Raw genomic sequence first — 27905 nt, forward strand, 5'->3', positions numbered from 1 at the left:
CTCAGTTTGGTCCAGAGACCTTGGTTTCTTCTGAGTCTCCTACTACACCAGGCAATCCAATAAGCCTACTCACCTTGCCAAGCTCTACCTTTGTCCTCTACAAATGGTTGCAATAAGGTGTTCAGACAAACATATATTCAGTGCAACACTGCTGGAAAGATACATTGGCAGATATTTAAACAGACCCCCCTAGACTGGAGTTAAAATTGTTACTAATCCAGTAAGTGTTAGTGTCCAGGATCTATGGGATGGCTCTCAGATTAGACTGGAAATAACGTAGGTGTCACGGCTTGCATTTTTTAAGTACAGAAAGTATTGGTTTAAAGTGCAGAGATCTTTTCTATTCTGTTGATTCAATAAGGTTCTGAAACTTTATCTCTGTGATAGAAGCTGGAGGTTTCTAGCTGACAAGTCAAGTTTATTTTCTGCCTGGTAAGCAAAAGGTTCCTGATGTTTGGGTTATTCCTTCAGAGAAGCTGAGTCAAGTTGATTCAAACTAGTCCTTTTATCTCTTTCTCCCAAGGTCATGCTTCCTATAATAATAGGCCTGAAGGAGCCTGGTTTGACTTTCTCTTTCCTTCTTGGTTCTCTCTGCTTTGTTTCTGTGTGGTGATCTGTACATAGTATGCTGAAGTGCCTACGTTTTTAGTCTTATTGTTAAGTTTAAGTTAAGGTTTTGCTGCAACTGGATTATTAATGACTATGCCAATCCTGAAGAGTTGGATTTGTGACTGTTATGCTATTTACCGTCAATAAATAATTACTGGATGAAGCTGGTTGCGTATGGTTTATTTTTTGGAATCCTGCATCGTGCTTACTCTGCTAACTAACGTTGAGGTTTGCTCTGGATTGTTATGGAGCAAAACCACAACAGTAGGCATCCAGTGCACTGATGCTGAAAGGCAGATAGGTGTAGGTTTTTTTGGTACGTGTGGTGTGGAACTGCCTGATGACAGTCCTCTCATCAGATTTGCATTTAACCCAGTTTACAAATATCCACATACTGTAGAACTATATTCCTGCTGCCTTAGACATGCCAGATGGAAATAATGTTGGCCATTATGAAAGCTCTAGAGTCAGACTTGTCTTGCAGCTCTGGAAAGTACATCAGTGGACTAGTAACTTGACAGCTGCATTCACTTTTGAATGTACAGTATGACTTATAACAGACAGCAATACATGGATATTAATTTGGTCAATCTGTCCAGATAAATGACAAAATAAAGGAAAATACTCTCTTCTTTCATTAGTCAGTGTTTTTCCTGCTTACGCAACAACAAAAGATAATAAAAATTACTAAATACAGGTATACTTTAAATACCACCAAGTTGTAAATTTCCCCAGATATGAATAGGATTGCACTGTAAACTACTTACAGCACAATTCTCTGCCTTTACTCAGCAAGACAATCCTATTGAATTCAATTGGCCTTATTACAGGTAAGAATATATGACTGCAGCTGTAGTGTTCCGTTTTGCTGCTTAAAGTTTATTTTTATTCTTCTCAGACATCACAGCCTTCAATCCCTGACATCCTCCCACTGGCAAAATTGTCTCTTAAAATTTAGTATTTGCTCCTGTGGGTGCGTGTTCATGTGCAACAGCCCATAATCTTGCAAAGTCAATATTGATATTATCCCAACAGGAGGGAATGCTGACCTTTAACGATAACAAAGGCTATGGTTATAATCTTTTGACTTCTTTCTCAGCACTATATTGATTATAGTGCCTTCCCATATAAACATTACACAGATCCTAGAGGACTTTGTAAGGAACTTAGAAAAATCACAGATAACATAAGTAATCTTCATTGACTACTCGCATATTTCTTCTCAGCAGAACTGTAGCAAGAGAAGTCTAGATTACGCCATGCTCTAAAGAGTCACATTTGTATCTCCTTGCCCTAAATTATTATTGTAGAGGCAGAGATCTCTTTGGAACATTCATACCCCCAAAGAACACTTGTCACATAGTCAGCCGTGTGATGTTTACACAACCAGAACCACAACAGTCACATTCCTTTGGGAGTAATCTGTTTTTTTTGGGGGGGGGGCTGTTGTCAGTTGTATACTACTATGCTCTTATCTTGGTCTCTGGCACCACCCAAATTAAGGATTTCTTTTGGGGAGGGACCATAGCACAGTGATACAGCACATGTCAAGGTTCAATCTCTTGGCTCTCCAGTTAGAAAGGATCAGGTAGGTGATGGGATAAACCTCTGCCAGAGACCCTGAAGAGCAACTACTTGTCAGAGTTCACAGAACTGGGTTACACGGACTAATAGAGCTTTTATAAGGCAGCTTTATGTACTATTCTGCCTATAGTGAATTTTATGTATGTCCAGCTTATTGCCCTTAATAAGCCTCCCAGCAAATGGATATCTACAATCTGAGAAGTATAATTCATTCCAAACTAAACATGTGACATTACTACATGGGAGGAAGACATCAAAGTAACTTTTGCTTTGCAAATTATATCACTAACAGGCATATAGTGGCATAGCCTGTATCTGGTCCTCCCCTGCTTCTTGGGATATTCCTGCTGCTTTATTACACTAATATTCTGTTAGTGCATTTTTACACTTGGCTTTTTTAAACAAAGTGGACCCAAAGTGTGCTGCCTAAGGGAACTAGCAATAGATCTTTCCTTCCTACTCTGCCATTGTCTAGTAAAACTGCCCACTAATCTTGTGTATTGACTGAGCAACTCACATAATCAGGTGCTTGATCAGTGACATGTAAGTTAATTCTCAGATGGTTTGAAAAGTATACACATCTTATGAAAGACAGCAGGAGGTAGAAGGGCTTGCACCTTTGGATATCCTGCTCCAGAAGCAATTGTTTGCAAAATGTAGTACATAACCAGTAATTGCTCCACTACAGCTGTTATATCTTACTTACACCACATTTAAAGTTTAAACAGAAGTTTGGACTAGTTAATTCTGGCAGCAAATAAAAAAAGAACTATTTCATGCTATTATTTTAATTAGGTTAGTACATAATCTTGTTATACTTCTATCGTAAGTGGAATTTGATTTACAGAACAAGTGGGATCTGCAAAAAAATGTTGCAGTGTAGAGTGCTCCTGTTCAGGTTACCAGTCAGCTGTTCCCATAATAATCCCTCCCATTCTTGTTTTATGTTTCACTCCCCAATAATCAGTCAGAATTCTGTGGCCACAGAGCATGCTATCTTCACTGAGCTGTTTTGATTCTTCACCACCCAAGGGTTTATTCCTTAAATACTTTCAGAAACCTGCTGATACCTCTTCCTCCTGTGTGTGAATGGTACCATTTTGGCAATATATAGATCCACACTTGGAGAACTGAGTTCAAAATTAGTAAATAGGATAATGATGCTAGGGAAAAATGCAGAAACATTAGATTTACATCCCTTTAATATTGAACAACAAAGCTTCTCTTTGTACATAATCCAATCCAAATGTATTATAATTAGCACTTCCAGCATGAACAGTCTTTATTTACAATCTGTGAGTTGGGATGGGAAAGCTAAAGAAGATGAATCTTCAGATTGTGTATGAAACACACTTCAAAATGTATTATTTACAAAGGTCTCAAAATTCAGAACTCTTCTGTATGTGAGAAACATTTAAAATTGTTCCGCTTCCAAATGATTTTTGAAATGATTACTGTTGTTACAGTTTAAACTCATGAAATCTTCAGCAATGCCTTCATTGTTTTTGAGTGACTTCAAAACTCATCCCAGTATTTCTATAGTAGCTGCTGCTTCCCTGTAATCTGGTTTGAAATCTGATGTAAGTATAAGCAAGAAAATTTAACATAAAATCCTAATTCTGTTGTCCTGGGCAGAGAAAGAGTCTAAGAGGTGGACATCATATATTCCCAAGGTTCATGTACAGAGACATTATACACATGAAATGTTCTTCACTCTTGCGTAAGGTGTGTGCAGAGTATTAGTAAGCAAGAATATGTCAAACTTTTTATAGATTTCAGCTGGCGTGGACCTTTGTTGATTGAAAATAAAATGTAAATAAGTCTATTGTTCCTTTAGCCATATTAGGAGTTAATCATCCATTCCTGGTGTTTCACCTTGTTGTATTCTGGAAGCTATTCTAATGGCTTCTTCCAAAGATTGCTGCTCTCCAAGCTGAAATAAACAAAATGTTGTACTGAAATACATTTTCTGCTGCAAATTAAAAACATTTTTTTTAAAAAAAATACTATACTGTGTGAGCTAGTTTTCTGTGGGGAAGTAGTGCATGCAGCTAAATTGAGCAGGTTTTAACCTCTGTTCATCAGCTCATCAGGATTCAATGTAAATCTCTCCCTGAAAAACAGGGTGGGGGTTGCAATGAAACCCCAGGCTAAAACAGATTCCCCCCCCCTTTAGTGTGGTGCTTTGAAGTCCTGATTCTGGGATTTCAAAGTGCTAATTCACCTGACATCACAATGATTTCACTGTGACATCAAGTGACTGACAGGCAGGCAGCCCCACCTACCAGTTAAATTTGGCTGGGAAAGCCAATCCTGATAAGGATCTGGATGATGCAAAAAAGGTTCCCCGCCTCTGCCGTAGATTGTAAAGCATAGGGACAAAATAAATAAATCTGTATTAAAAATAACTATCTGAAGTTTATTCCATACTTACCTGCACTGCAATTTGTGTTCCATTGGATGTTGCCAGCAATGTAACAGGTCTAGAATCTGCAGTTACTAAATGATGCCCATGTTGCTGATGTCCAATTTCTGGTGAAGCACTATGGAATGCTGCTAAATCTTGAGCCACAATGGCAACCTTTGAAATAAAAATACAAAATTTGCTAAACATTGGAATATAAAAAACGATTACTCCTTTAAATGCTCTCTTGCAAAGTGCCTCTCATTCTTAATATTCTTTAAGAAGTAGATCAGGCATTACACTTACTTCTGTAAAACAAGAAAATCTTTAATAAAAAAAAAAGTAGTAGTAGTAGATCAGGCTTATCAGACAATTGTTTAAAAACCCCTGTATCTGTGGCATGATTTAATCATACATGGACAAACTGAACAAGCTCCAGTTAAGCCTTGGGCTCCACCCCCCTACCTTAAGGGCCTGGAGGAGGACTTCTGCTGAGTTTTGTTTCACTAATACAATCCGGGCTTAGTGTTATGTTCAAACCAAAGATCCTGGTTTAAAATGAACTTTGGCTAGTTTAATGAAGTTGGCTTATAATGAGGCTGAGCATGCTTATTTGCTTGGGTTCATTCAAGTTTGTCCATGTAATGCTAAGTAGCATTTCACTGAGTACTTAATACTTAGTAGAATTTCCACATATACAAATACATCCTTACATATATTTAGTAGCAATATTACCTGCTGCCCTTCAGTGCCCTCTGCTGTGACCATTGCAACGGAATGTGTTCCCGCAGAAGAAATAACTGCATCGTGGGCAGGGACTGTGATTGTGGTGCCATCTTGTGTTACCATAGTGATAGTATTTCCAATGGCCTGCATGTCAGCCTGAGATATGTTAACCTTAAATAAAACATAATTGTTGAATTAAATGGAAAGAATTATATTTGAGTTACAGACCTTAATCATATAGTATTGTGCATTTTTAGCAAGCAAGATGTTAACCTGTCCAGGTAGCATTGAAGATAAACACCACCAAGTTTAAACAAGCTAAGTAGAAGTTAAAGCATAAAAAAAAAAAAAGAATTCAAGCTTCCATAGTAACTTTAAACTCTCTACATCATATTGTTCAATGACCATACTACATTTTTTCTATTACAATGGTCCCACGTTTATTTGTTTGCTCAACGTGTCAGATGTTAATTACAAAATTAAAATAAATCTTAACATCTTCTGCCCATTCATAAACTGTCCAAAGGTTAAAGAAGAGGGGAAATGGAAACTAGATTCTTGGGGCATTTTCTGCTGCATCAAAAACAATAGTTTTCTCCCCTTTTCTTCAGTCCTATGTGTTTGATTGGAGCCTGTCCTAATGGTAGAAGTCAATAGGTAGGAACAAAATTTATTTCTGCAACTTGTAACTACTAGACATACTCACTCTAGCTTTCTGCCAGACAATGTCAGTAATTAGTGCTTACGATATTACTACATCAGAATTAGTTGTATGCCTGACGCTTTAAAATAGAACCAACATAATACCAATTGAGTTTTATGTAGGTATTTTCATATTTGTAAGCATAATCAAATGGGGTGACTAAATGGAAAGATCTTCACTTTTGAAAGCCATTTTGTAGGGATAGCATTAATATGCTAAAATACTCACATGCTGAGTTCCATCTTGGGAAATAAGGGCCACCTGCTGACCCAGTCCTGTTTGAGTCACTGTAGCAACCTGTGCAGAAACGACATCCTCTCCTTCTACACCTGTTACATAAGTTATCTGAGATCCTTTGAGAACATCTTCACCTTGACCTGTTTAATTAAAAAAAAGATGGGCTTAGTTCATATGCAATCTAGAGTAAAAATGAAATGAAGAATTATGCCAGCTATCCTTTGTGATTTGCATTCATATCATGTTTGCATAGGTTATAATCTAAAAGAAAGACTGTGATTTAGCTTTAGTTAAATATTAATCTTTGCCTGCCAGAACTGGGATACAACTATCATCAATGGTCCATTCAAAGAATTATTCATTAACTAACACACTTTCCTTCCAAGGAAAAAGAGAGACTCCATTGTGTAACAAGTGATGAAACAGTGTAGTATCTAAAGAAATGTTTAACCCCAGCTAAATATAAACTTTCATCCTAATCTCCTTTTTTGTATGTAGTAATTAGGAATCCCAGAGTTTACTTAAAAGGGCTTAAATTGTATTGTATCAGCAATGGGGCAAGGAGCCAGAGAAATGAAAGTCCCTTCCACCAGTCCAATGAGCTTGAAGACAAACCTTACAGACAAAACCAGTTAAGAAGCTAGACAGCAAGCAGGGGTGGCTCATAATGGAGAAAAAAGGGCAGCTTTAACTATGGTGGGAAGCAAGAGGTAGGCTCTACCCAAGATCTATATTGGGACCAACGTTATTTCATGTATTAATAAATTACCTGGAGTGAGGGTTGAGTAGTGAAATGGTTAAGCTTTTAGATTAATCAAGACCAAAATTATTCCAGGTGGTGAAAACCCAAGCAGATTTAAGAACTCCAAAAACTCTCTCAAAACTGGATGAATTAGCAACTAAGTGACAATTTATGTTGCTAACAAAGTAACAAACATCAAGACAACAAGAATATTGATGGGGCTGAACTGGCAGTGACTTTTCCTAAAAGAGATCTTGGGGTTGTGGTGGACAGCGCCATGTAAGCATCAGTTTAGTATATTGCATTAATGGCTAGTGTAACGAGGCACAGCAGAATAGCCACACACCCATTACCGGATTTGAAACATGGGGCATTCAAAATAGAAGGCCACACAGGTCAAAGAATCTGCATCACAAGGACAAAAAGAAACACAATATGATCTAAAACCAGTTTGGTGGAAGCAGGCACTGCTTTGGAAGTACTAAATTGTCTACCACTTCATACCTCACCCAGCAAACAAACAAACAAACAAACAAACCCTTGCTGCTAAGTACAAGTAAAGTTTTTTTAAAAAAATTCCTTAGTTTCAGTGCTTTAGTTCCTCCTCTGGTTAAGATGTAAGAAGTCTTTGAAAGGTGTAACAGTTTAGGTTGCTAATATGAGATATAGTCACATACCTGGAGGTGGCTCAAAAAATGCTTCTTGCTCCTCCTCTATTGGCTCTGTGTCATTGTGTGCTGTCCGCTTGTGCATCGCAAGCGTGGAAATCTGCTTGTACGTTTTCCCACAGTGATTACAGTTATATGGTTTGGAATGTGTATGTACGACATGATGTTTATATAAACTGGAATACTCTGTAAAACGTTTATCACAGCCAGGGACTGTACATACATACGGCTTCTCCCCTAGACAGAAAGATGACAAAAGTAGGAAAACAGAATAAGAGAAAAACAACTACCAGACTTTCAGAAGACATCTGAAGGCAGCCCTGTTTAGGGAAGCTTTTAGTGTTTAATAGACTATTGGATTTTAATATTCTGTTGGAAACTGCCCAGAGTGGCTGGGAAAACCCAGCCAGATGGGCGGGGTATAAATAATAAAATTATTATCATCACCATCATCACCATCTAACCTTGCTTTCCTACACTCCGGCTACTCTGTCTCTTCTTTCCTAACCTTCTGTTTGCCTTACCACACTACAGGATCAGAAAAGGACAGCCAATGGCAAACAGCACCCCTTAGAATAGATCACAGTAACTCAGCCAATGGCAGCCAGAAGCAGCTTTCTTACAGCCTCGCCCCTTCTATACAATCAGGCAGCTGGACTATTCATTATCAGAGATGCTTTCTCTGTTACAAAATATCCTTAGCACATGACAATGCATCTAATTGCCAAACACTGTTCTGTTTATTAGATCTGCAAGTCTGTTATATGGGATGTGTGCACAATTTAAAATGTTATTGTTCCTTTAACTGAAAAGAACACACACACAAAATAACCTCTGTCTCTACTGCCACCCCCACTCACAATGTTTGAGAAATATAAACATTATTGAATGCCAAATATGTAAAAGAATGTACTTGAGCTATGGAATTAGAACAATTGTGGGCTCATCATAACAAGAGATGGGACAAAACTACATGTTATCTTAATCATACAATTTAAAAAGTATGTTTGGTCTCCCTCCCTCTCTATTGACATGTGGGAAGGAGGGTTATTTTTCAGTAAACAGTAGGGTTGTGTGCCAGCTCTGGACAAATCCCAGACCCCAAACTGAATCAGGCCAATCAAGGGTTTGTCCCAAGTTAGTTTAGACAGCTATCAAAAGGGTGGTGGTTGGGTGACTGCATGTTTCACCAGGGTTTTAAACGTGGTTGGTGGTGAAAAGGAGACAAAGGCAGAGACTCTGGTCTGTCCTTCTCCCCCTATCTCCTTATGCCAAACACATGTTTATACAGGGTTTTTTGTATTTTTAAAACTAATTAAACTCAGGGCTATACAAGCCCCTCTCCTGAATTCGGTTTGGGACCTGGTTCAGGGCTGCCCTATGTCTAATCCAAGATGCCAGACTATGTCACGACCTGGACTGGGGCGAGGCATAAACAGTACCTTTGGACGAAACAGCAACTTTGAAGATTGCTTGGGAAACCAGTAGGGGGAGCAAAGGATGAAAGCCCCATTCCCACCTGTGTGGCTGAGTTTTCTCAAGAAACGAAGTGGCCAGTGCTAAAGACACCTTTGAAACTGTGTGTTTAACATTACATGTGATTTCAACCTATGTGAATTCTATTGTTTATAAAATTTCTCACCTGTCCTTCACTATAATGTTCCAGGATGCATTACAATATAATCATACAATTAAAAACAATTTATACAATCAAAAATACTCCAAGCAAAAGCAGCACAGTATAGTTTGAACAAAACAGAATAGGTCCCACACAGAATAAATAGATACATTTTCAAAACTATAACTGGAAGTCTTTGTCACATCTAAAATTATTATAAGTAAAATTCTATCTTTCAGATACCTGTATGTATTCTCACATGATTCTTGTAATTAGTTGCACTGGCAAATGCTCTTCCACATCCTGGCTCTGTACAATAATAGGGTCTTTCCCCTGTATGTGTCCTGATGTGAACCTTTCTTATGTTCGATGTTGTGAACGACCTACCGCATCCTTCAAAGGGGCACTTGAAAGGTCTTTCACCTAGGAAAACAAAAATAGAAATAGGCTAATCAGTACACTTACTTTAAAGAATCTTACGACTCCCTCACTTCAGTTATATGTAAAAAATTGGTACTAAGTTATATGTTAAAAAATTCATAGTAAGTTTGTTACTAAGCAGCACCTCCAATCTTATCTTCTTTTGTCTATTTTTATTATGAGCTATACGTTTTGGTGGAGATTTAGGTAAATATCTGTTTCTAATGCCTGATTTGTAACTATATTTATACCAAAACATACTTTTTAAACTTGGGGAAGCTTAAGTATGCAGGGTCAGAACCATAAACAGTTGAAGCAACAGGGGAGGAACTTCAGGGTGTGCAACTGTTTGCTTCTGCATCATTACTCTCATTCGACATGCAAAGGGTAGGAACCCACTAGAAGCTGCTGAGTGTATGTATTTGCAACAACCCATCAACATCATTATTCAGATTGTGTATGCATAATATATAATTCATAAAACCAATCAAAAGGTAATTTTGGTACTCAACAAAACATTTTAAAAAGGGCAGTTGGGATACCCTCAAGGCAAAACATTTTGTATATATTATGCAACACAGGGAGCTCTTTAACAAACGCTGGCATTTCTGCCTTTCAGTTTGCTAGTTATTTGGAAACTACATTCTTCAGATACAAACCACAATCCAGAGTGCTAATTCAGGGAGTTTATGGGACTGTGCACCCCCAGACAAATAATCGATTCCCACCTGCCCCTTCTGTCACACTCCACCACAATGTCTGAATATCCCCAAGGCTTCAAAAGTGATTTGTCACAGAGTACGAAGAGCTGCTGCTTGAGAAAGAAAAAGTCAAAAAGACTCATTTTGCTAGCTTTAGGGTTCTCTGGATTGTGGCTGGAATTTATGAAGTAAAGTTTTAGTTATTCACCTGTAAGTACACCACTAGACATGTTCAAATGTCTAGTATCAAATTCACCTATGAAGTAATTCTAAAAATAAAAATGCATCTGTTCCCTACTGTTTAACTTACACACAACTATCTTAAATATGGCTATACTGATCAATATTAAAAACCCTTCAATGAATGTTATATTGCTGGCGTACCCTCATGCTGATGTGCTGTATTTTCTCATGTGCTTTTGCTAAGAACTGTCGAATCTCTGTATACTTTCATGCCACAGAGAGAAGCCTAAGAGGGATGGGTGAAAGCACAATTTTTATAATTCAATGTATTACTGAGATATTTATCTAATACCCCATCACTATTATACAACACTGGAAGCTAAAAAACCTTCAAGGGTAACTATTCAGAAAGGTAACTATTAGCTTTTTGGTGGGGGACGGGGGACGGGACACCCTCTGCACATCACTCCTTAGTATGTTTTGTCAGTTTTCTGCCAAACAGATGTATGAGATTTTAAGTGTACATGCTATAGTGTTATGTTGCCATAGCTTCTGTAATCCTTACTTAATGCTGTGTATCAAATTACAGGCAGAAAACAAGTGAAACAGACTTAGATCCGCCCAGCAACACCCTTTTCAGTTTTAAACATAAGGAATGGAACGTCCAGAAGAATGTCACACAACCGGTTTATAAATCCTGCCGTTGATATTTATCACTTTTTTCAGAAAGCAAGTAGCTGGGTTATGGTTACTTTAGAGTAGAGGTGGGGAACCTAGGATTCTCCAAATGTTGTTGGGCTCAAACTCCCACCATCAGTCCCAGTCAGCACGGCCAACCGTCAGGAATGATGGGAGTTGCATTACAACATCTGTAGAGCAGATGGGAGGGGGAGGTTGCCTGGGGACATGACGTCACCACAGGAAAAAATGCCCCCTTTTACACAAGGTTTGGGGGAAGAAGGGAGGGGCCAGAACTACATGCAGGGCTGGTTGAGAGAGGTTACAGTGGTACCCCGGGTTAAGAACTTAATTCGTTCCGGAGGTTTGTTCTTAACTTGAAACTGTTCTTAACCTGAGGTACCACTTTAGCTAATGGGGCCTCCCGCTGCTGCCGCACAATTTCTGTTCTCATCCTGAAGCAAAGTTCTTAACCTGAGGTACTATTTCTGGGTTAGCGGAGTCTGTAACCTGAAGCGTCTGTAACCCGAGGTACCACTGTATATGCAAAGACTGGCTTCTGCTCTGGACTAAAGCTTGCAACAAGAGACACTCTTGGGATGTAATGTTCTGCACTCCCTCCATCAAAGCTCAGGTATAATAAATATGTGTAAATAAACTTAAAGATACTACAGTCTCTAGCATGCCTCATTCCAAAGGTACACAAACCCTGGTTAAGTGCAAGGACCTCTGCAATCTCATGCACTGCTCAGCAGAGATTGTATGAGTAACTTTGTTCTAGGGTCAGCAAAATAGAATAAAGTTTTAGATTCAAGAATACATGCCATTTCACACATTACGTTTTTATAGTTACTTATGAGACAGAAAGTTCAGTTGCAAAATGCAGCAGCTAGATTTTTAACCAAAACTATCTATACAGAGCACATTTTGCTAGTGTCAGAACAGCTACAGAAATATCAGTATTTTTGCTCAATATTTTGTGTAAAGAGTAAAGGAGTTGCAATTTCAAAATATTGAAGGCTATAAAATAGATTGTTAGACCAGTTAAGAGTTCAACAGAGAGCATGCTTACCATGATTGCAGAAGTCAAACTGTGATCAATCAGTTAGATTCCATAAAAACCCTCCATTTTCTATACATGAACTGTTATTATCAGAATAATAGACAATGGCTACAATAAATATGCCATGTACCTGTGTGTGTTCTGATGTGCTTCTGTAGGTCTCCTGAAGTCTTGAAGGACTTAGTACAGTTTTCTTCTGAACACCGATATGGCTTCTCTCCGGTGTGGGTTCGGACATGGCTTTTTAATCCATAACCTTGAAAAATACAGTATAAATAATTTTTTTAAATCTAAGACTATCTGGATGATCATAACCATCTTGTCTCAAATTTTAAACATCTTTAGTTCTACACAGACTTTATTTTCCATTGATCTCCATGTTTTATATCTATTTATTTCACACTAGCAAAATGGAAGACTGTCATAAGTCCTGCTCTTGAGACCTGAAACACTGGCAGCTCTTAAAAACAATGAACCAAACTGAAACACCTGAAGGCAAACTGCTTCAGAATATAAATTTTACTGTAGTATTAATTAGTGGTTAATCATCCCCTTAAAGTCGAATGGCTTTATATCTAGAAAACCTCAAAATCTATTTTTATGTTGTTTTCCTCTATGAAGACCTTTATCATTGAAATACCTCCTTCTCCTTTTGAATGATAAACTATTTAAAAAGTTAAATGCTTAACCTAGTCTTCATGACACATATATTTACCCAATCACAAAACCTATTTTATATCTAAAAGTCCCCAAAATAAGCAGTTATGTCTTCTTAACTAGACAGGTACAATTTCTGCTAGTATTCTTTTCATTCATGCAAAAAGTCATCAGTCAATCTATAAGAAACCTAGTCACAACTTCTCATTTAAAAAAATTAAAGGTGGGGGGCATGAAGGAATCCCACGACCCTACCTGTTGCAAATGCTTTTCCACAACCTGGATGGTCACATTGATATGGTCTGTCTCCCGTGTGTGACCTTTCATGTACCTGTTGAAAAAGGCCAATCATTTCACGCTGTGATATGTATTTTTCAATATAAGTTTTCACTGCTCCACAACTGGGGCCTTATGAGGCAGTCATCTCAAAGAGTCCTTACAGACATATAATCAGACCACAAAAGCTTTTGATCCAGCAAATAAATCCTGTTGGTGGGGATGGTGGGTAAGTGACCGTTTGCCGGTTCCCTCCTTCCCCTTGCAATCCCCAGCGCCACCTCCCATAATGCTCCACAGAGTGCCCCAACCCAATGCAACAGTGTGGGAGGTGACACTAGAGGCTGCAGAGGGAAGGAAGAATCAGCAAAAGTCAGAGGGACTTTCCCCGAGTAGAAGTCTGCTCAGGAGACATGAGCAAAGTGTATATTCAATCTTATTTGTACAAAGCGGTGGGAGGCCACAGCAGAAATCTAGTTGGTTATGCCTGACAACAGGAATTAGCTATGCCAGACCTATGTCCCCTCTGCAACTTGGTTGCTATCTGAAAAACACAGAAGTACTGTGTATGTAAGAATGCTTGGAAGGCACTTGGTGGTTTTTAAAAATAGGGACAATCATAACAATGTTGTAGTCAAAATATCTAAAAGGAAAGATAGCTCCCTCTGCCCCCAAATCAAGAAAACATCTTCCTCTACAGAATTAGCAAAAAAGCTCTATGCCTTAAATATACATTGTGAGGCACCAGGTTTAAAATATTCACATTATTTTGTTTGCAAGTTACCAGCTGAAGGAGCAAACAAAATCAGAAGCTCTATCACGACACACAACTCCTTTAAAACTATCAGCAATTCAACATTATCCCGTTTGGACCACAGCCCCATTACCCAGAAAAGCTAGAGACATAAAGAGTCTCAGTCAGAAACACAGATACAAATACACAATTATTGTGCTTTCAGAATCATCTGTCAAATAAGGTCACCAATGGAGAAAACAATGAAAACTGTGCCACTTAACATGTCAGTGGTATAAGTGGTATTAAGGACACAAATTCAGATTGCAACCTGGCCAACTGATATACAATTGCATGACTTTATGGCCAGCATTATATTGCCAAAAACAAGCTTTGATACTATTTCAGTGAATACCTTAAGATGATGAGCAGTGGTGTACAGTTTTCCACATCCATCATAGTCGCACCGAAAAGCCTTGTCTCCACTTGACTGTGATTTACTTGTCACTCTTGTACTATGGCTTTGCAAGACAATCTAAGATGAAAGAAATGACATCATGAACATTTCAGACATATATTGAAACATAAAACTTTCTATGAAATGTGGATATCTCTGTTTCCCATGTGATTTAATTGCTAAATGCTAAAATAATTAGCTTTGTATAGGGGTGCACTGCTATGAGTTCCCTGAAATGTTGAAAAAAAATCCCAGGAATTATATTAAAAGATCTGTAACATGGCATATCACCATGTAACATGGAATATCTCTTCAGGGAAATTTGCTTATAGGTAAAGGTAAAGGTACCCCTGCCCGTACGGGCCAGTCTTGACAGACTCTAGGGTTGTGCGCCCATCTCACTTAAGAGGCCGAGGGCCAGCGCTGTCCGGAGACACTTCCGGGTCACGTGGCCAGCGTGACAAAGCTGCATCTGGCGAGCCAGCGCAGCACACGGAAACGCCGTTTACCTTCCCGCCAGTAAGCGGTCCCTATTTATCTACTTGCACCCGAAGGTGCTTTCGAACTGCTAGGTTGGCAGGCGCTGGGACCGAGCAATTTAACTCATGTACCTACATTCTTCTCTCAAGCAATGTTGAGATAGTGTGAGGGCTAAGATTAACATAAGAACATAACATCAGATAAGCCTACTGGATGAGGCCAATTGCCCATCTAGTCCAGCTTCCTGTTTTCACAGTGGCCACACAAGATGCCTGTAGGAAACTCTGAAGCAGCCCCAGAGCACAAGAGCCCTCTTCCCTCCTGTGGTTTCCAGCAACTGGTATTTAGAAGCATTACACAACTGTATTGACAACTGTATCCAAGGCTTCTCTGTTGCACCACCCTGGAGTTGACACAGCAACACCCCCACCCAAAGACCCCATTTCAGCCCTGATCAGGGTCTGGCAGGATCTGTTGTATACAGCAGATCATCCCCTGGCAGGGTAAGAATTGATCTGAAAAGAGATTGTCTAATTTGTATTTCTTCTGTTGTGAAATGGTACCAGGTGCCTATGGCCAGAAGATTGGGGTATAAATAAAAGCCTTGCATATTCTTGCATTCTGTATTTAGATTTGTTTTTAACTGTCAAGAGAATGTGTGTTTGCTTGACTACAAATATATCGGTACCTTTCTTTCATAGAAACAGAATTATTTCCAAAGAGAGAAAGAGCACATCCAGGTGTGCATCTAATAATGGAAGTATAGGGTACTGCTGTTATAAGCAAGGTAATTATTGTAATTACTCATAACTTATAATACTTCAAACACTTTCACCTACTTTAATTAATTAACACTCATTTAGTTTCCTCACTACTTAGTTTTGACATAACTCTGGCAATGAAACTTCTCTCTCCAAATAAATACCTCTTCAGAACAATCCTATGCTGGTTTATTTGGAAGTAAATTCCACAAACAGGGTAATGGTAACCCCCAAGCCACAGTGCTAGAGAGGGTTAGGATGAGGCAGAATTGTCTCTCTGAAAGGCTCCATTGGTGGTGGTGCTCAGCCATTGTGGAGATCCCCATTGTGCCTGCTGAAAGCCCAGCAGAATAGCCACCCTGCCCCACCTTCTGTGCTGGCCAGCTCAAGCTGTACTAAACCCAGCATTGCAGATTAAGTTGATAATATATCAAAAGGCACAAAAGTGAAAAGTTAAACTAGTGGGGCCCAATCTACCCCTATAGATTTTGTGTTACACAAAGCTTTTGGACTGTGATACCAAAGCAAGTTATTTTTAATGTTAAACTGGAGTCATTTTGAAATTTAATTGTATTTTTTATTTCCAGTTAGCACTTTAAAGGGGTTCAGTGGACCCCAATAGCAGATTTATAGTGTAAAAAAAAAAGATGTTGAAGGTTAGAGGTGCAGGAAGCCCATCTTATTTTGCATATGCCCAACTTATTCATAAACCAACTGGATGGAGACACCTTTTTATGAGCAGCCCTCCTGCACACAGAAGGGGCCTCAATCCAGTTAGCAGCTTCCCCACACATTGCAGATTAACCCATTCACTGTGGTCCCCCTATGCTGGAGAGGCTTTTCAAGAAGAAGAGGGAACAGGAAAACGTAACCTGATGCCAATTCCCTTCCACCAATGCTTCTCAATATCCAAATGATTAAAACCCCTCTAGTTAGGTGGTTTTTATTCTCTGCAATATAGTTCAGGAGGCAGATGACTCTGGGAGGAATATACTTGACAGCATAGCCAATCTAAAATGCATTTCTCAGATACAGAAACATTCAAAATGAAATAAGGCAGCTTATGAATAATAATAATAATAATAATAATAATAATAATAATAATAACAATAATAATAATAATAATAATAATAATATTTATACCCCACCCATCAATTCAGTTTAATTATATCATGATACATACCTGCATTTTTTTATCTTGTTCATTGTCTCCTATCATCCCAGTACTACTAACATTGTCACTTCCTTCAATAGACACCTAAAATAAAGAAAAAGCAGAAATATATTTTGAAATAAAGCTATGGACTGCCGGGCACCATTTTGAATTAAAATGGTGAACCGAAACATCACTTGGGCCTCCTTCTCAAGATATTGTTGCCAAACTTGGGTCTTTCTGGATGCCAGGGGCCATCTTAAATCAAGACAGTGGATTGAACTGTGACTCCATCCATTTTTTTGCACAAATTTCACCACCACTCAAGATATCGTTGCCAAACTTGGCATGATGTTTCCTGAGGTAGGGATAGTAGCCTTGTTGAAGCTTTGACAAGATGGCGGACCAGAATGTGACTCTGGCATGACTTCACCTGATTTTTGGTGTGATGGGTCCAAACTCCCAAATTACACTATCAATTTTAAAACGACAAAAAATATTGTGTGTTTTTTTAAATCCTGGGTATTGCCAGGAAATCCCCACTAGTGGTCAAGGATTAGAATTACTTCCTCCTATATGCAGTACCTCCTACTTTTCACTTTGCCTCACATGCTGCACTACTTCTCAACATTCACTAAATTAGATTTTATTACTTTCAGTCAAATACCTTCTTCACTTTACTTTTCTTCAGCATCTAGATAAAGGTCTGTCATCAACTTCCATCTCTCACTAGCTTCAAAGGAATCTACCGTATTTTTCGCCCTATAGGATGCACTTTTCCCCCTCCAAAAATGAAGGAGAAATGTGTGTGCGTCCTATGGGGTGAATGCAGGCTTTCGCTGAAGCCTGGAGAGCGAGAGGGGTCGGTGCGCACCGACCCCTCTTGCTCTCCAGGCTTCAGGAAGCTATCCGCAAGCCGTGGGAGAGCTGCGCAACTTCGCGCAGCTCTCCCACGGCTAGCGGAGAGCTTGCCTGCACCCAGAAGCTTGGGGCGCGCTGAGCTCAGCACGCCCCAGGCTTCCGGCTTCGCGCAGCTCTCCCAAGGCTTGCGGATAGCAGCCTGTTCTGGGGGCTGGGGAAGCTCGGGCTTCCCCCGCCCCAGCCCCACACCTGGGGGGGGGAATATATATTTTTTTCTTTATTCCCCCCCCCCCAAAAAAAACTAGGTGCGTCCTATGGGCCGGTGCGTCCTATGGGGTGAAAAATACGGTAATACTTTCTTCTGCCTTTAATCATCTCTCCTACTGTCTACTCTTTGATTACAGCCAACCTGCCTTTTGCTTTGCTTTGAATTAATCTGATTCTCATCCCATCCAGTGTAGTAAACATTTAGTTTGATTATATTTTCTATTAAATTTCACAAAGCAAATACCATACAAAATTAGGTGTCCTTCAAATTTACCTTGGCTGCATACTGTTCCAAAGCAGAGATGGTATCTGGATCAATAGTAGCATCTCCCGTATGAAGGCCTGCCACTGTGCCATCAGCCTGAATGGCTAAGATGGTATCCGACTGTGGAACCTGCACTGTATGGTGAATATAAGCAGTGGTACCATCTTCTAGCTGTACAGCTTGCAGGGCACTCTGGTCATAACTGTCTGAGAAATTATTTAAAGACAAGAGACAACTGTAATTAAATTGTGTATAAACTGTTGAAATGTCATCAGCCCAGTCCTGTGGAACACCCTGCCACCAGTGATTCAATGGGCACCTTGTACGCCAACTTTTAAATACCTGCTGAAACCTTTTCTGTTCCACCAGGCCTATGCAGGCAATTAAGAGTATATTCCTCATAATTATCTACTGATGCTTGTTTTTAATTCTTTTGCTTTTAACTTGCTTTTAATTTTTTATGATTTTACTGCATGGTTTTATATTGTAAACTGCAGTGATATATTTCTATGATACAACAGTATATATTTAGACCAACCAACCAATCAACCAACAAAGAACATATAGACCACATTTGTGTGTGTATTTCTTTCAAAGGATGGACATGGTTAATCAAGTAATACTGTTTTGAAACCTCCCTTCACTTGTATGGAACAAAAGGTTTGAATATTGAAGCAGCTGACAATTTACTATATAATGTTTAAGACAATGACAAAAAATGATTCAGTTATTTGTTTATTGTTAGTTGGCAACAATGTGGAGTTGGAAATTAAACATAATAGAAATGACTATTCCAAATGCATTTTACCTTTTGAAGTGTGATGAATGAAAGCTGTAGTTCCATCCTCAAGCTGAACTGCCTGTCCATCTTCTAAACGAAGACTATCTCCTGTATCAGGAAAATAAAATTTCACTTCAATTACTTAATGCATTTATGATTTGCAAGACCAATTTTAACATTTTATCAGCATTAGAAAATAAATTTGCTAAAAAGAGTAAACTTCAAAAAATAACAATATTTTAATTTTAAAGTTACAATTAAATCATTTATTATACTGCACTCTGTCATTAAGTCAACAGCTTTAAACTTGTATTCACTGTAATATACTTACTACTTTTAGACATGGGAACATGTTGAACGTAGGCAGCTGAGCCATCTTCTAGCTGAATCACCTGACCGTCCATTAATTTGCCATCTGGAATATATGCACATTAAAAATTCAAGTGACTATAACCTCAATCAAGAAAGAGTGAGCCACATGCAGAAGCAATTTTCTTTTTCTTTTATTTACATTTTATAACAAACAAATTTATATAAAACAATCAACACATTCCAAAGGTCACAGCTGAAGTAGCATCTTATACAATTCAAGCAGGACAGACCTGCCCCTTAAAATACCATGGTACATTTTTACACATCTGCATCATTTCTAGGTCTTGCTTGCGGCAAACCCCTCTCATGATCCTTAGCATCCCACAGTATGTGCTAGTATTCCAGTATTTCTTGCACTATAAAATATCCTTGTATGGCTCACCTGCACCATAAAAAGCTTTTCCTGAACACACCAGATAATAATGACTGGTGCCTTGTTTCAGGGAATGAAACATGTTCCGAGTTTGAGTTTTGGAGCAGGGTGATAAGGTCCATTTACTATCTTGAATACAGGATCAGTATCCTACAATGCAACACTGTATGCATCCACTCAGAAGTATATTCCATGAAGTTCAAAGAAACTGACTTCCATGTAGGTGTGTACAGAAGTGTAGCCCAAGTCATTCTAAAGGTATGTACGTTAAGCACTTGTTTTCTACTTATTTAAAATGATTAAACAGTGAATCCAGAGATATTTGCTTATGGAGACTTTTCTCTTTCATGCCTGTTAAGACACGGAGCAGGCATTAAGAGTCGTCTGCAACCATGAGCAACAGTTACAAGGGTGCTGTGTCTTCAGTGTTAACAACTAATGTATTAAATGTATTGTGTATTAAAAAATGAGTAGAATCCAGCTGTGCCCCTCTGATCACCGGAAAGAGTTTTGACTAGTGGACACCTTGTGTTTTTATATTGTAAACTGCCCTATGATCTTCAGATGAAGGGAAGTACATGTATAGAAATTTAATAAACAATAACAAAACTGAAAAAAGAAGGGAGGCAATTCCCCTTTCTCCTGTAGCTCCCCTGAATATCCATTCAAGTGGGATGGGGTACCTCCAGAACAGCTTGAAATATGGCACGGGGGACTGCAGGAGGAAGGCTGAACTGGCAAAAACTCCCCCCCTCCCATTAGCACAGCTGTCTGCTGGATTAAAAAGCCCTTCCCGTGAGAACAAGTGCGCCAGTTGGATTTCACCTTTAGACAAAAAAATGTGTGATCTTCTGTTCAAGCCTGTATTGATATTTACATAGAAACACAATTCAACTTTGTAAGGTGATCTTGGTATGAAATGGCAAACATCTATGATATTATTTGGTTTTCGATTAAAAAGCTAGTTGGTTGTAGCAATTTTAAACTCGAAATATACCTTTAGAATTATGTTGAATGTAGGCTGTGGACCCATCTGAGAGCGTAACTGCTTGTAAGCTTACTCCTTCCATGTTGTCCAAGTTGTCTCCATCTAACAACAACAAAATTCTCAGCGTTACTTGATGTTCATAACACATATTTGTCCACAATGTAATGACTGTTTAATGCATAAACTATGGAAAATAAATGTTAGGGTCAAGGAAAAATGGTTCAGGCATTTGCTATAGGTTCCAATTATCTTATGTGATGCATTTCAAAACCCAAAATGTCATAGTATGCTTTATAAATTCATCAAGATAGCCATTTTCTTGTCCTGAATGCCACACTGATTGCCACTGGGATATTAATCCAATTACTCACCTTGCACAGCTACAGCCTCTGTTAAACAGAGTGTTACATGCTGAGCCTCCATCCCCCCTCCTGAAAATTCTGTCATTCCCTGAGAGTCTCGATTTATCTGGGCTAATAACATTGTCTACCTAAAGGGAAAAGAAAGAGAAATTTTAAAATATTAACAATGGATTCAAGACACTCAGAATTTGTTTTAATAGTATTCCTTACACCAAGTAATATTTCTGATGAATTTTTCATTGGAAAACATACCGTTTTGCCAGTTCTTATAATTACAGTGCATACTGTTAGGGAGAGCATGCAGAAACTTCAAACCACAATCCTTGCTATATTGTAAGGATGTTGTTACAATACTCACAAAAGTATAGTCCTGGTTGTTGTTTTTAACTTCTAGTACTCAAAGAATGTTTTGAAGGTTCAGAGTGTAATGAGTAAATTAATCGAAGTGTTTTAAAAAATATTTTGATAATTTTTTGTGCCAGTATAACTCAGTCTAAGATTCAGTGCTGCCTTCTATTATGGTAACAATCAATGGCAATGGACACTTTGGGAGCTTCAAGGAGCACCTCAGCTGCTCCAAAGCTACCGCCATTTCAGGGTGTCCAGCACCACTACCTTGGCACCTACCGCCATTGCTGCTGCACCTCTCTCTCTCTCTCTCTCTCTCTCTCTCTCTCTCACACACACACACACACACACAACCCCCCCCCCTTACCATCCCCGCTTTTCTGAGCCACTCAAGTGCTTCCTCTACTTGGAAGACAGCTGCAGGTGCAACTAGAGGTATGGAACCTTTTTACACCAGTGGGCACATTTCAAATTTTCAATTTGTCATATAAGCCAGTCACAAAATGGCTGTGAGTATGATATGTGTAGTGTAAAACATTAGAGAGAGTATGCTCATTGCTGTTCTCTTCCCCCCCCCCCCCGCTTACCAGGGAAGTCAACTATGTTCTGCCCATTCTGATTATTATTTTTACCCCCACAGAATGAGGCTGTTGTTTAAAAACAGCATTCTCCAGTATCAGGAAAGATATGAAAGGTGGACACACCACACTTTCTCTAACACATGCACACACAGCGTTCATGTGCACTCACCATAAACATGCAACCGGGCACAAATGCCTCTGTCTCTCTCACACACTTGCACCCCACACCTACATCTACCCCTCTCTCACATACAGAAACCACACATACTTCTATCAAATCCCATACTTGACACATTTAACAAATATGGCTATTCTCATTGTTCCTTCTTCTGCCATCTTTTTTTTAACCCTTCAAGGGGCAAAAGAAGCGCATCCACACCAGGTCAACATGGCTAGCAAGCAACATAGCTGAGCAAAGCCCTGTTGATCTCCACCCCCACTCCCCGCGGAATAAAAATCACACCATGCAGCGAAGGAGCCACACGCACCATCTCCACATGGCCGGTAGGTGACAAAGCTAAGCAATGACAGACACCCCCATTTGCCTGTGCTTGTGCAGAGGAAGCCTCACGCAACCACAGACGACTACAAATATATATATAGAGAGAGAGAGAGAAAGAAGGCTTTTCTTTATTTATGCTACCCATCTTCAATTACTTTTGTTTGGATGAGTGCGCAAAGGAAGTGCATTTTTCCTTTCCCAATCTCTGCAGAGATAGAACATGCTGCTCCTGGCTCTCTGATGTGTATGTGGTGCAGTATATTGCCAGCTTTAACCTTAGAAACCTGAAATAATATAATGTAGTATTACTAGTGTACCAGGAAGTCTTTAATGCCGCCATACAGTGTCCTTGCTAGAGTGATCAGATCACAAAATAATTAACCTTATTTGAAATCTAATATAATAATGATGCACATAACAGAGTGCCAATGTGAATATTTGTATATGACATTGAAGTATGGTTCAGATTTCTTAAAGAATATAATAAAGCCAGCTATCTCTAATATGTCCTTGGTGACTTAACAGAACAAATATTAGTAAACATTGCTCAGGGAAGTTTTTAATATGTAACGCTGTACTGTTTTTAACACTGATTGGGAGCCGCCCAGAGTGGCTGGGGAAACTCAGCCAGATGGGCGGGGTATAAATAATAAATTATTATTATTATTACTATTCCCCTTTGGAACAGACAATTATTTCACTTTTGAAACTGATATCCAGAGGCACTGTACCTTAATAAAGAAAATCCTGCTATCATTTTGAAGGCTTGGGACAGAATCCACAGAAGCAGGAGTGGAGTTCAGCTAGAACAGCATGCCCTTATCTTTTTTTTCTCCTCGCCTATGCATGCCTCCAAAATCTCCTCCAGAGTCCTTGAACCTTCTTGGCATATTTGAAGGCACAGAGGGCTGAAGGAGAGGCACGTGAAGACCAGCTGCATGAGCAGAACAGGTCGGTGTTCTCCTTGCACAGAAACATATTTTATTCTTAACATGGTTGAGAATTAAATGTTTGCTTTTTAACACAAAAGCATTTTCCTAAGTTAATAGGCTAAGCGTAGTGACTTGCCTTAGGTCACCTTGTAACTTCGTGGCAGATTTCTGTAATCGTTTCCCACATTCCACAAAAGACAAACTAGAGAATAGTGGTAGTTGAATCTGGCCCAATGATGCAGAAATTGGGGTTTATTTGTGTAAGATTTTGAGAGCCAGAAAGGGTGTGGGTGATGGGCACTGAACCCAGCATGCTGCTTACCTTTCTGCAAGCTGAATGTACATTACTGGGGCTCTGCTGAAGAGAAGCTGTGGGCAAGGAAAGGGTTCTGCGCTCATTATTATTATGCCCTTTGCCTATAAAATCAGAAACCTCCCAACTTCCCCATTCTACACGATTGGGGTGCTTCCATTTTTCAACACATGTAACTGCTACCATAACATCCAGTTTGACTTTTGAGCTCAGGAACATATCACTTTTATCAGGACAATGGAAAAGTTTGTGTATATTAGAGAACTGCTTCAATTCAGATGCTGACTTACTGATAGTTGACAGCATCCCTCTATTCAACAAGACTAATACAAGCAATCTGTCATATCAGTCTCATTTTAATAAATATTATTAGGAAAATGAAGAATAAATGAAAGTTTGGTTTTAGAAACAACTTCAGAGTCTAAAGGCAAGTTCAGAGACTATTTAATGAATATATGTGCGAACCACCCTGAGATCTACAGATGAAGGATGGTATACAAATATAATAAAGAAGTAAATAAGCAAGGGGTCATATAAACAGATTGCCTTGTATGTTTTGTATATATCCATGACTGTTGGAAGTGATATGTCTTCAAAACAGAGTTTGTTTGTTTTTCCTGGAGATGCCAATTGTGAATAGCTGGGGAGAAAACAAACTGTGTGGTATGAACAAACTTCTTGACATACTCCCATAACAAAGTAGTAAAACAATTTAATTTTTACTTTGTGGTGCCTTGTCATCAGTTTTCGCATGCAGGGTTTGTACCCTTCTGAAGAACTGGTATCATGAAAGTTGTGCTTTACAGAGTTATAGAGAAGTTGCTCAACAGTTAAGAGTGCCACTTAAGCTTCGCCATGATTCAAGAATGCACTTAACCTACTTATTTTAATTATAGTAAACTATTTAATTTCCCATTCTAGTGTATAAATATAAGTGAAATATTTCTCTAATAATCTTATTATGGAATTAATCTATGTGAAATACTTAGACTTCTCAAAGCATAATTTAGGCTTAGAAAACTCATGTGGTACATAAGAGTATATGGTTGTATGTTGCCCACCCTTGGCTTACACCCAGCTGTGGTGATACTTTTTGAGGATATCAGCATGCCTCTCCTCTGCCAACTATTAGAAAATGCACTAGCATTTTTTTAATGGACTGGAAATATTGGTGTAAAATATGCCATATCATTCTTTCTAAAAATCTGAATTTGTATTATGATCACATTTGAACAATTTAAATCTGAAGCCATAAGGAGGAAAACTCACCCATGAAAGCAAGTCTTCGTAAGGCTGTGCCCAGAACATTCTATAGTTTAGAGATACATGAAGACTGGAGCCTCAGCTCATCCACTCTCTCCTCCTGTCTGCCATCTAGGGCAAGGCAGCGCCTTGCTATTCTCTCTTTGCAAAAAGAGCTTGAATTTGATGTTCTTTCAATTTGGTGCCTTTTTATGTAACCATGCAGGCGAACAGAAAAAGGTGCCTAATGGAAACAGCACCACATTTTGGCTGCAAGTGAAGAATTGAGCATACTAGATTGCTCTCGATTCTTCCTTTGCAGCCATGGCTTGAAATTTCCCCACCTGACATCATATGATATCAGGCACAAGAAAGGTAGATGTAATTCACCTGAAGTATTATCACAAGCAAAATCTGGCAGCATGGCAGGTCTAATCACGCCTATGGGCTGGAGGTTCCCCACCACTGGTTCAGTACAATGTGGATGAGGCCACATTAAGCCTTGAGCTCATGTGTTCCCATGTAGACAGGACACGTCAAATTAAGTTTTGCTTTTAAAAATTCTCAGCTGAGTATTCAGTATGAAACAGTGGTCCTAATTTCTAAATAAGCCGACTACAAACCATTGGTTAGGGAGTTGGGTTAACTAACCATTGATAATAATCAATTTTAAACCAGGACCCCTGGTTTGTATGTAGCACTAAACCAAGATTCTTTGAAAGTAAAACTAAATTTGGTGAGAGGGTTTGTGTATTTGGGCTCATGAAGGCTTGTCGATGTACTGCTAAACAATGGTTTTGCCTCAAGTGCAAACTGGGTCACTCTAACAGATATGGGAACTTTCTTCTAAGTTCTTATGCTGGTTCTTGATCCTTTGTAATTAGCATCCTTTAGTTCTTATGCTGCCTCTTGAACTTCTCTTATCCTTCTTATGTTTTATTATCTTGCCAGCATTGTGAACTTCCAAATTGTATCCTGCTTTGGGAATCAATCTGATTGAAAATAAATCAAAGTATGCATGCTTAAAAATACAGCATTCTGTGTTACACCTATGCCACAACATACCTCCATGAACTTAAAATTTCTATTGAAATCATGAAAGTGAGTCTCTAAACCCCATTCACTTGGGACCTGCTTCCTAGCAAACATGTGCATGACTAGGTTGCACATTTTTCTTGGATGCTGGCCAAACAATGTGCAGTGTGGAAGAAAATCCCGCCTGCCCTCAACATTTAGTATTGTTGTAACTGAATTTTAACCACAGAACCGAATGAGGATTTCAAAAACCCGGGTCTGTAGCAGACAGGCATCACTTTAGAGGAGGCATTTCTTTCCATAGCAGGGAATGCCTCTTCCCAGAGGATCCTTATCTTAATCCACGCATGCATAGCATAAAACAAATAAACTACTCTGCTTTCTTTGGAACCTGCCACCCTTAAATCTGCATTTATTTGCTTGTTAGCCAACCCAAACTTGCGTGTGTTATTTAACCGGTCGCTAACCGATTGAAAAGCGATCGATTAAGGCTGCCATCCTAAACATGCTTCCTCGGGAATGAGTCTAGCGGGTTCCAACCACCCCCGTGTTTGCACTGCGCGTGTGAATCGCCCCTCGCAGCACGAAGGGCTTTATAGGGACCGCAGCCCCATCTGCTCGATGCTGGAGAAGGCATGGAGGGGGCCGCACGAGGCGCCTCCCGCGCAGCTACGCAGATGCTGTGGAAAGACGAGCCCCGTCCAGTGACGCAGCCGCCAAAAGGAGGCGCCCCCCCCCCGCAGCCCACGCCCCGCGAAAGTGGCCTGAGCGCCCCCGTGGCCCGAGTTTATTGTTTCATGTGAGAACTCTCTCCCTCCTCGGGGACAAAAGCATCGCGGGAGAAAAGAGCGGGAAGCACCGAGGCCTAGAAGGCGGGAATATGGAGGAAGAGGGAGGCGGGGGAGAAAGCGCGGGCGGCGGCGGCGGCGCCTCGGCTTTTATTATTATTGTGAGCCGCGATACGAACGCGGGCTGCCCCCTTTCCCCTCACTTTCCCCTGCATACAACGCCGCCGCAGGGGGACTAAGGCAGGCCGAACCCAAGAGTGAAGCGTCCCAGCCGGAGATGGCGGCGGTTAGAATAAGGCACACTGGGTAAAAACACATTTATATACGAACCTCGCCGAGAAATTTTCCAACAATTCCTCCGTCCGACCACCATGCACCAGGACAGGAAACGGCCGTCTCAGCGCCCGCCCGCCTACTCCAGCGCCGCCCAGAGCCGTGCGGGCGGGCCCCGCCACCAGCACTTGTATAAGGCTCCATTGGACAGGCTGCGGCAGAAAATACCGCCCACGGCCACGATTGGGCCACCGACCTACAGGTTTCATTGTCTATTGGCTGTTGCCGGATAAGCCCGCCTCCGCGCCACATTGACTCTCCTCTATGCTGGGTTTGGGGCCTCTGGAGGCGCCATTTTGTATCACGTCGCACGAGGCGCTAGTGTGTCTGCGAGGGAAAGAAGGACGGGCGCCATTTTCCCCTTTTGTTAGCAAAGCGGGAGGATGCGCTCGCAGAGAGGATATCGGCTGGCCTTCGAAAATGTCCCGTCCCCCCCTCCCCCGGCGGTAGTGGTTTTCAAGGGACCCCCCCCCCCCGGTTAGGCAGATTCTAACATGGGGAAGGCGAGTGAGGAAGAGACTGGGGTGTTACGGCTTTTAGAGCGGCCAACGCCGTCATTCGCCCTCGGGACTCGGTGGTGATGGCAGTCGTGGGGGGTAGGCTAGTCTTTGCTTTTTCACCCCGAGAAAGGCTGTGTTATGGCCACCGGGGGTGGGAATTGAACGGTCCTAAGAAGTCCTTTAATCCCCTCCCCCCCTGTAAATCGACA

At 40.1% G+C, this 27905-nt stretch overlaps 1 protein-coding gene across 4 annotated transcripts; it reads right to left on the reverse strand.

Annotated features, from left to right (window-relative positions):
- Nucleotides 1-3377: 3377 nt before the first annotated feature.
- ZNF143 (zinc finger protein 143) lies at nucleotides 3378-27299 on the reverse strand. 4 transcript variants are annotated; one of them, XM_028731641.2, is made up of 16 exons: nucleotides 27194-27299; nucleotides 21132-21250; nucleotides 20770-20862; nucleotides 19359-19442; nucleotides 19055-19135; nucleotides 18256-18452; nucleotides 16884-16958; nucleotides 14418-14537; nucleotides 13249-13324; nucleotides 12467-12592; nucleotides 9535-9714; nucleotides 7683-7910; nucleotides 6255-6403; nucleotides 5333-5494; nucleotides 4628-4774; nucleotides 3378-4126 (listed from the first exon to the last, which is right to left on the reverse strand). In XM_028731641.2, the coding sequence occupies exons 2-16, from the start codon at nucleotides 21241-21243 to the stop codon at nucleotides 4043-4045; spliced, it is 1914 nt and encodes a 637-aa protein (XP_028587474.1). In that variant the 5' UTR covers nucleotides 21244-21250; nucleotides 27194-27299; the 3' UTR covers nucleotides 3378-4042. The 4 variants fall into 4 exon arrangements, with proteins under 4 accessions (XP_028587474.1, XP_028587443.1, XP_077786647.1 ...); XM_028731610.2 differs by having other exon boundaries at nucleotides 19055-19141; XM_077930521.1 differs by lacking the exon at nucleotides 27194-27299 and adding an exon at nucleotides 23285-23385 and having other exon boundaries at nucleotides 19055-19141.
- Nucleotides 27300-27905: the final 606 nt, after the last annotated feature.

The sequence above is a fragment of the Podarcis muralis genome, chromosome 1, assembly GCF_964188315.1.
Source record: "Podarcis muralis chromosome 1, rPodMur119.hap1.1, whole genome shotgun sequence".
Lineage (NCBI taxonomy): Eukaryota > Metazoa > Chordata > Lepidosauria > Squamata > Lacertidae > Podarcis > Podarcis muralis.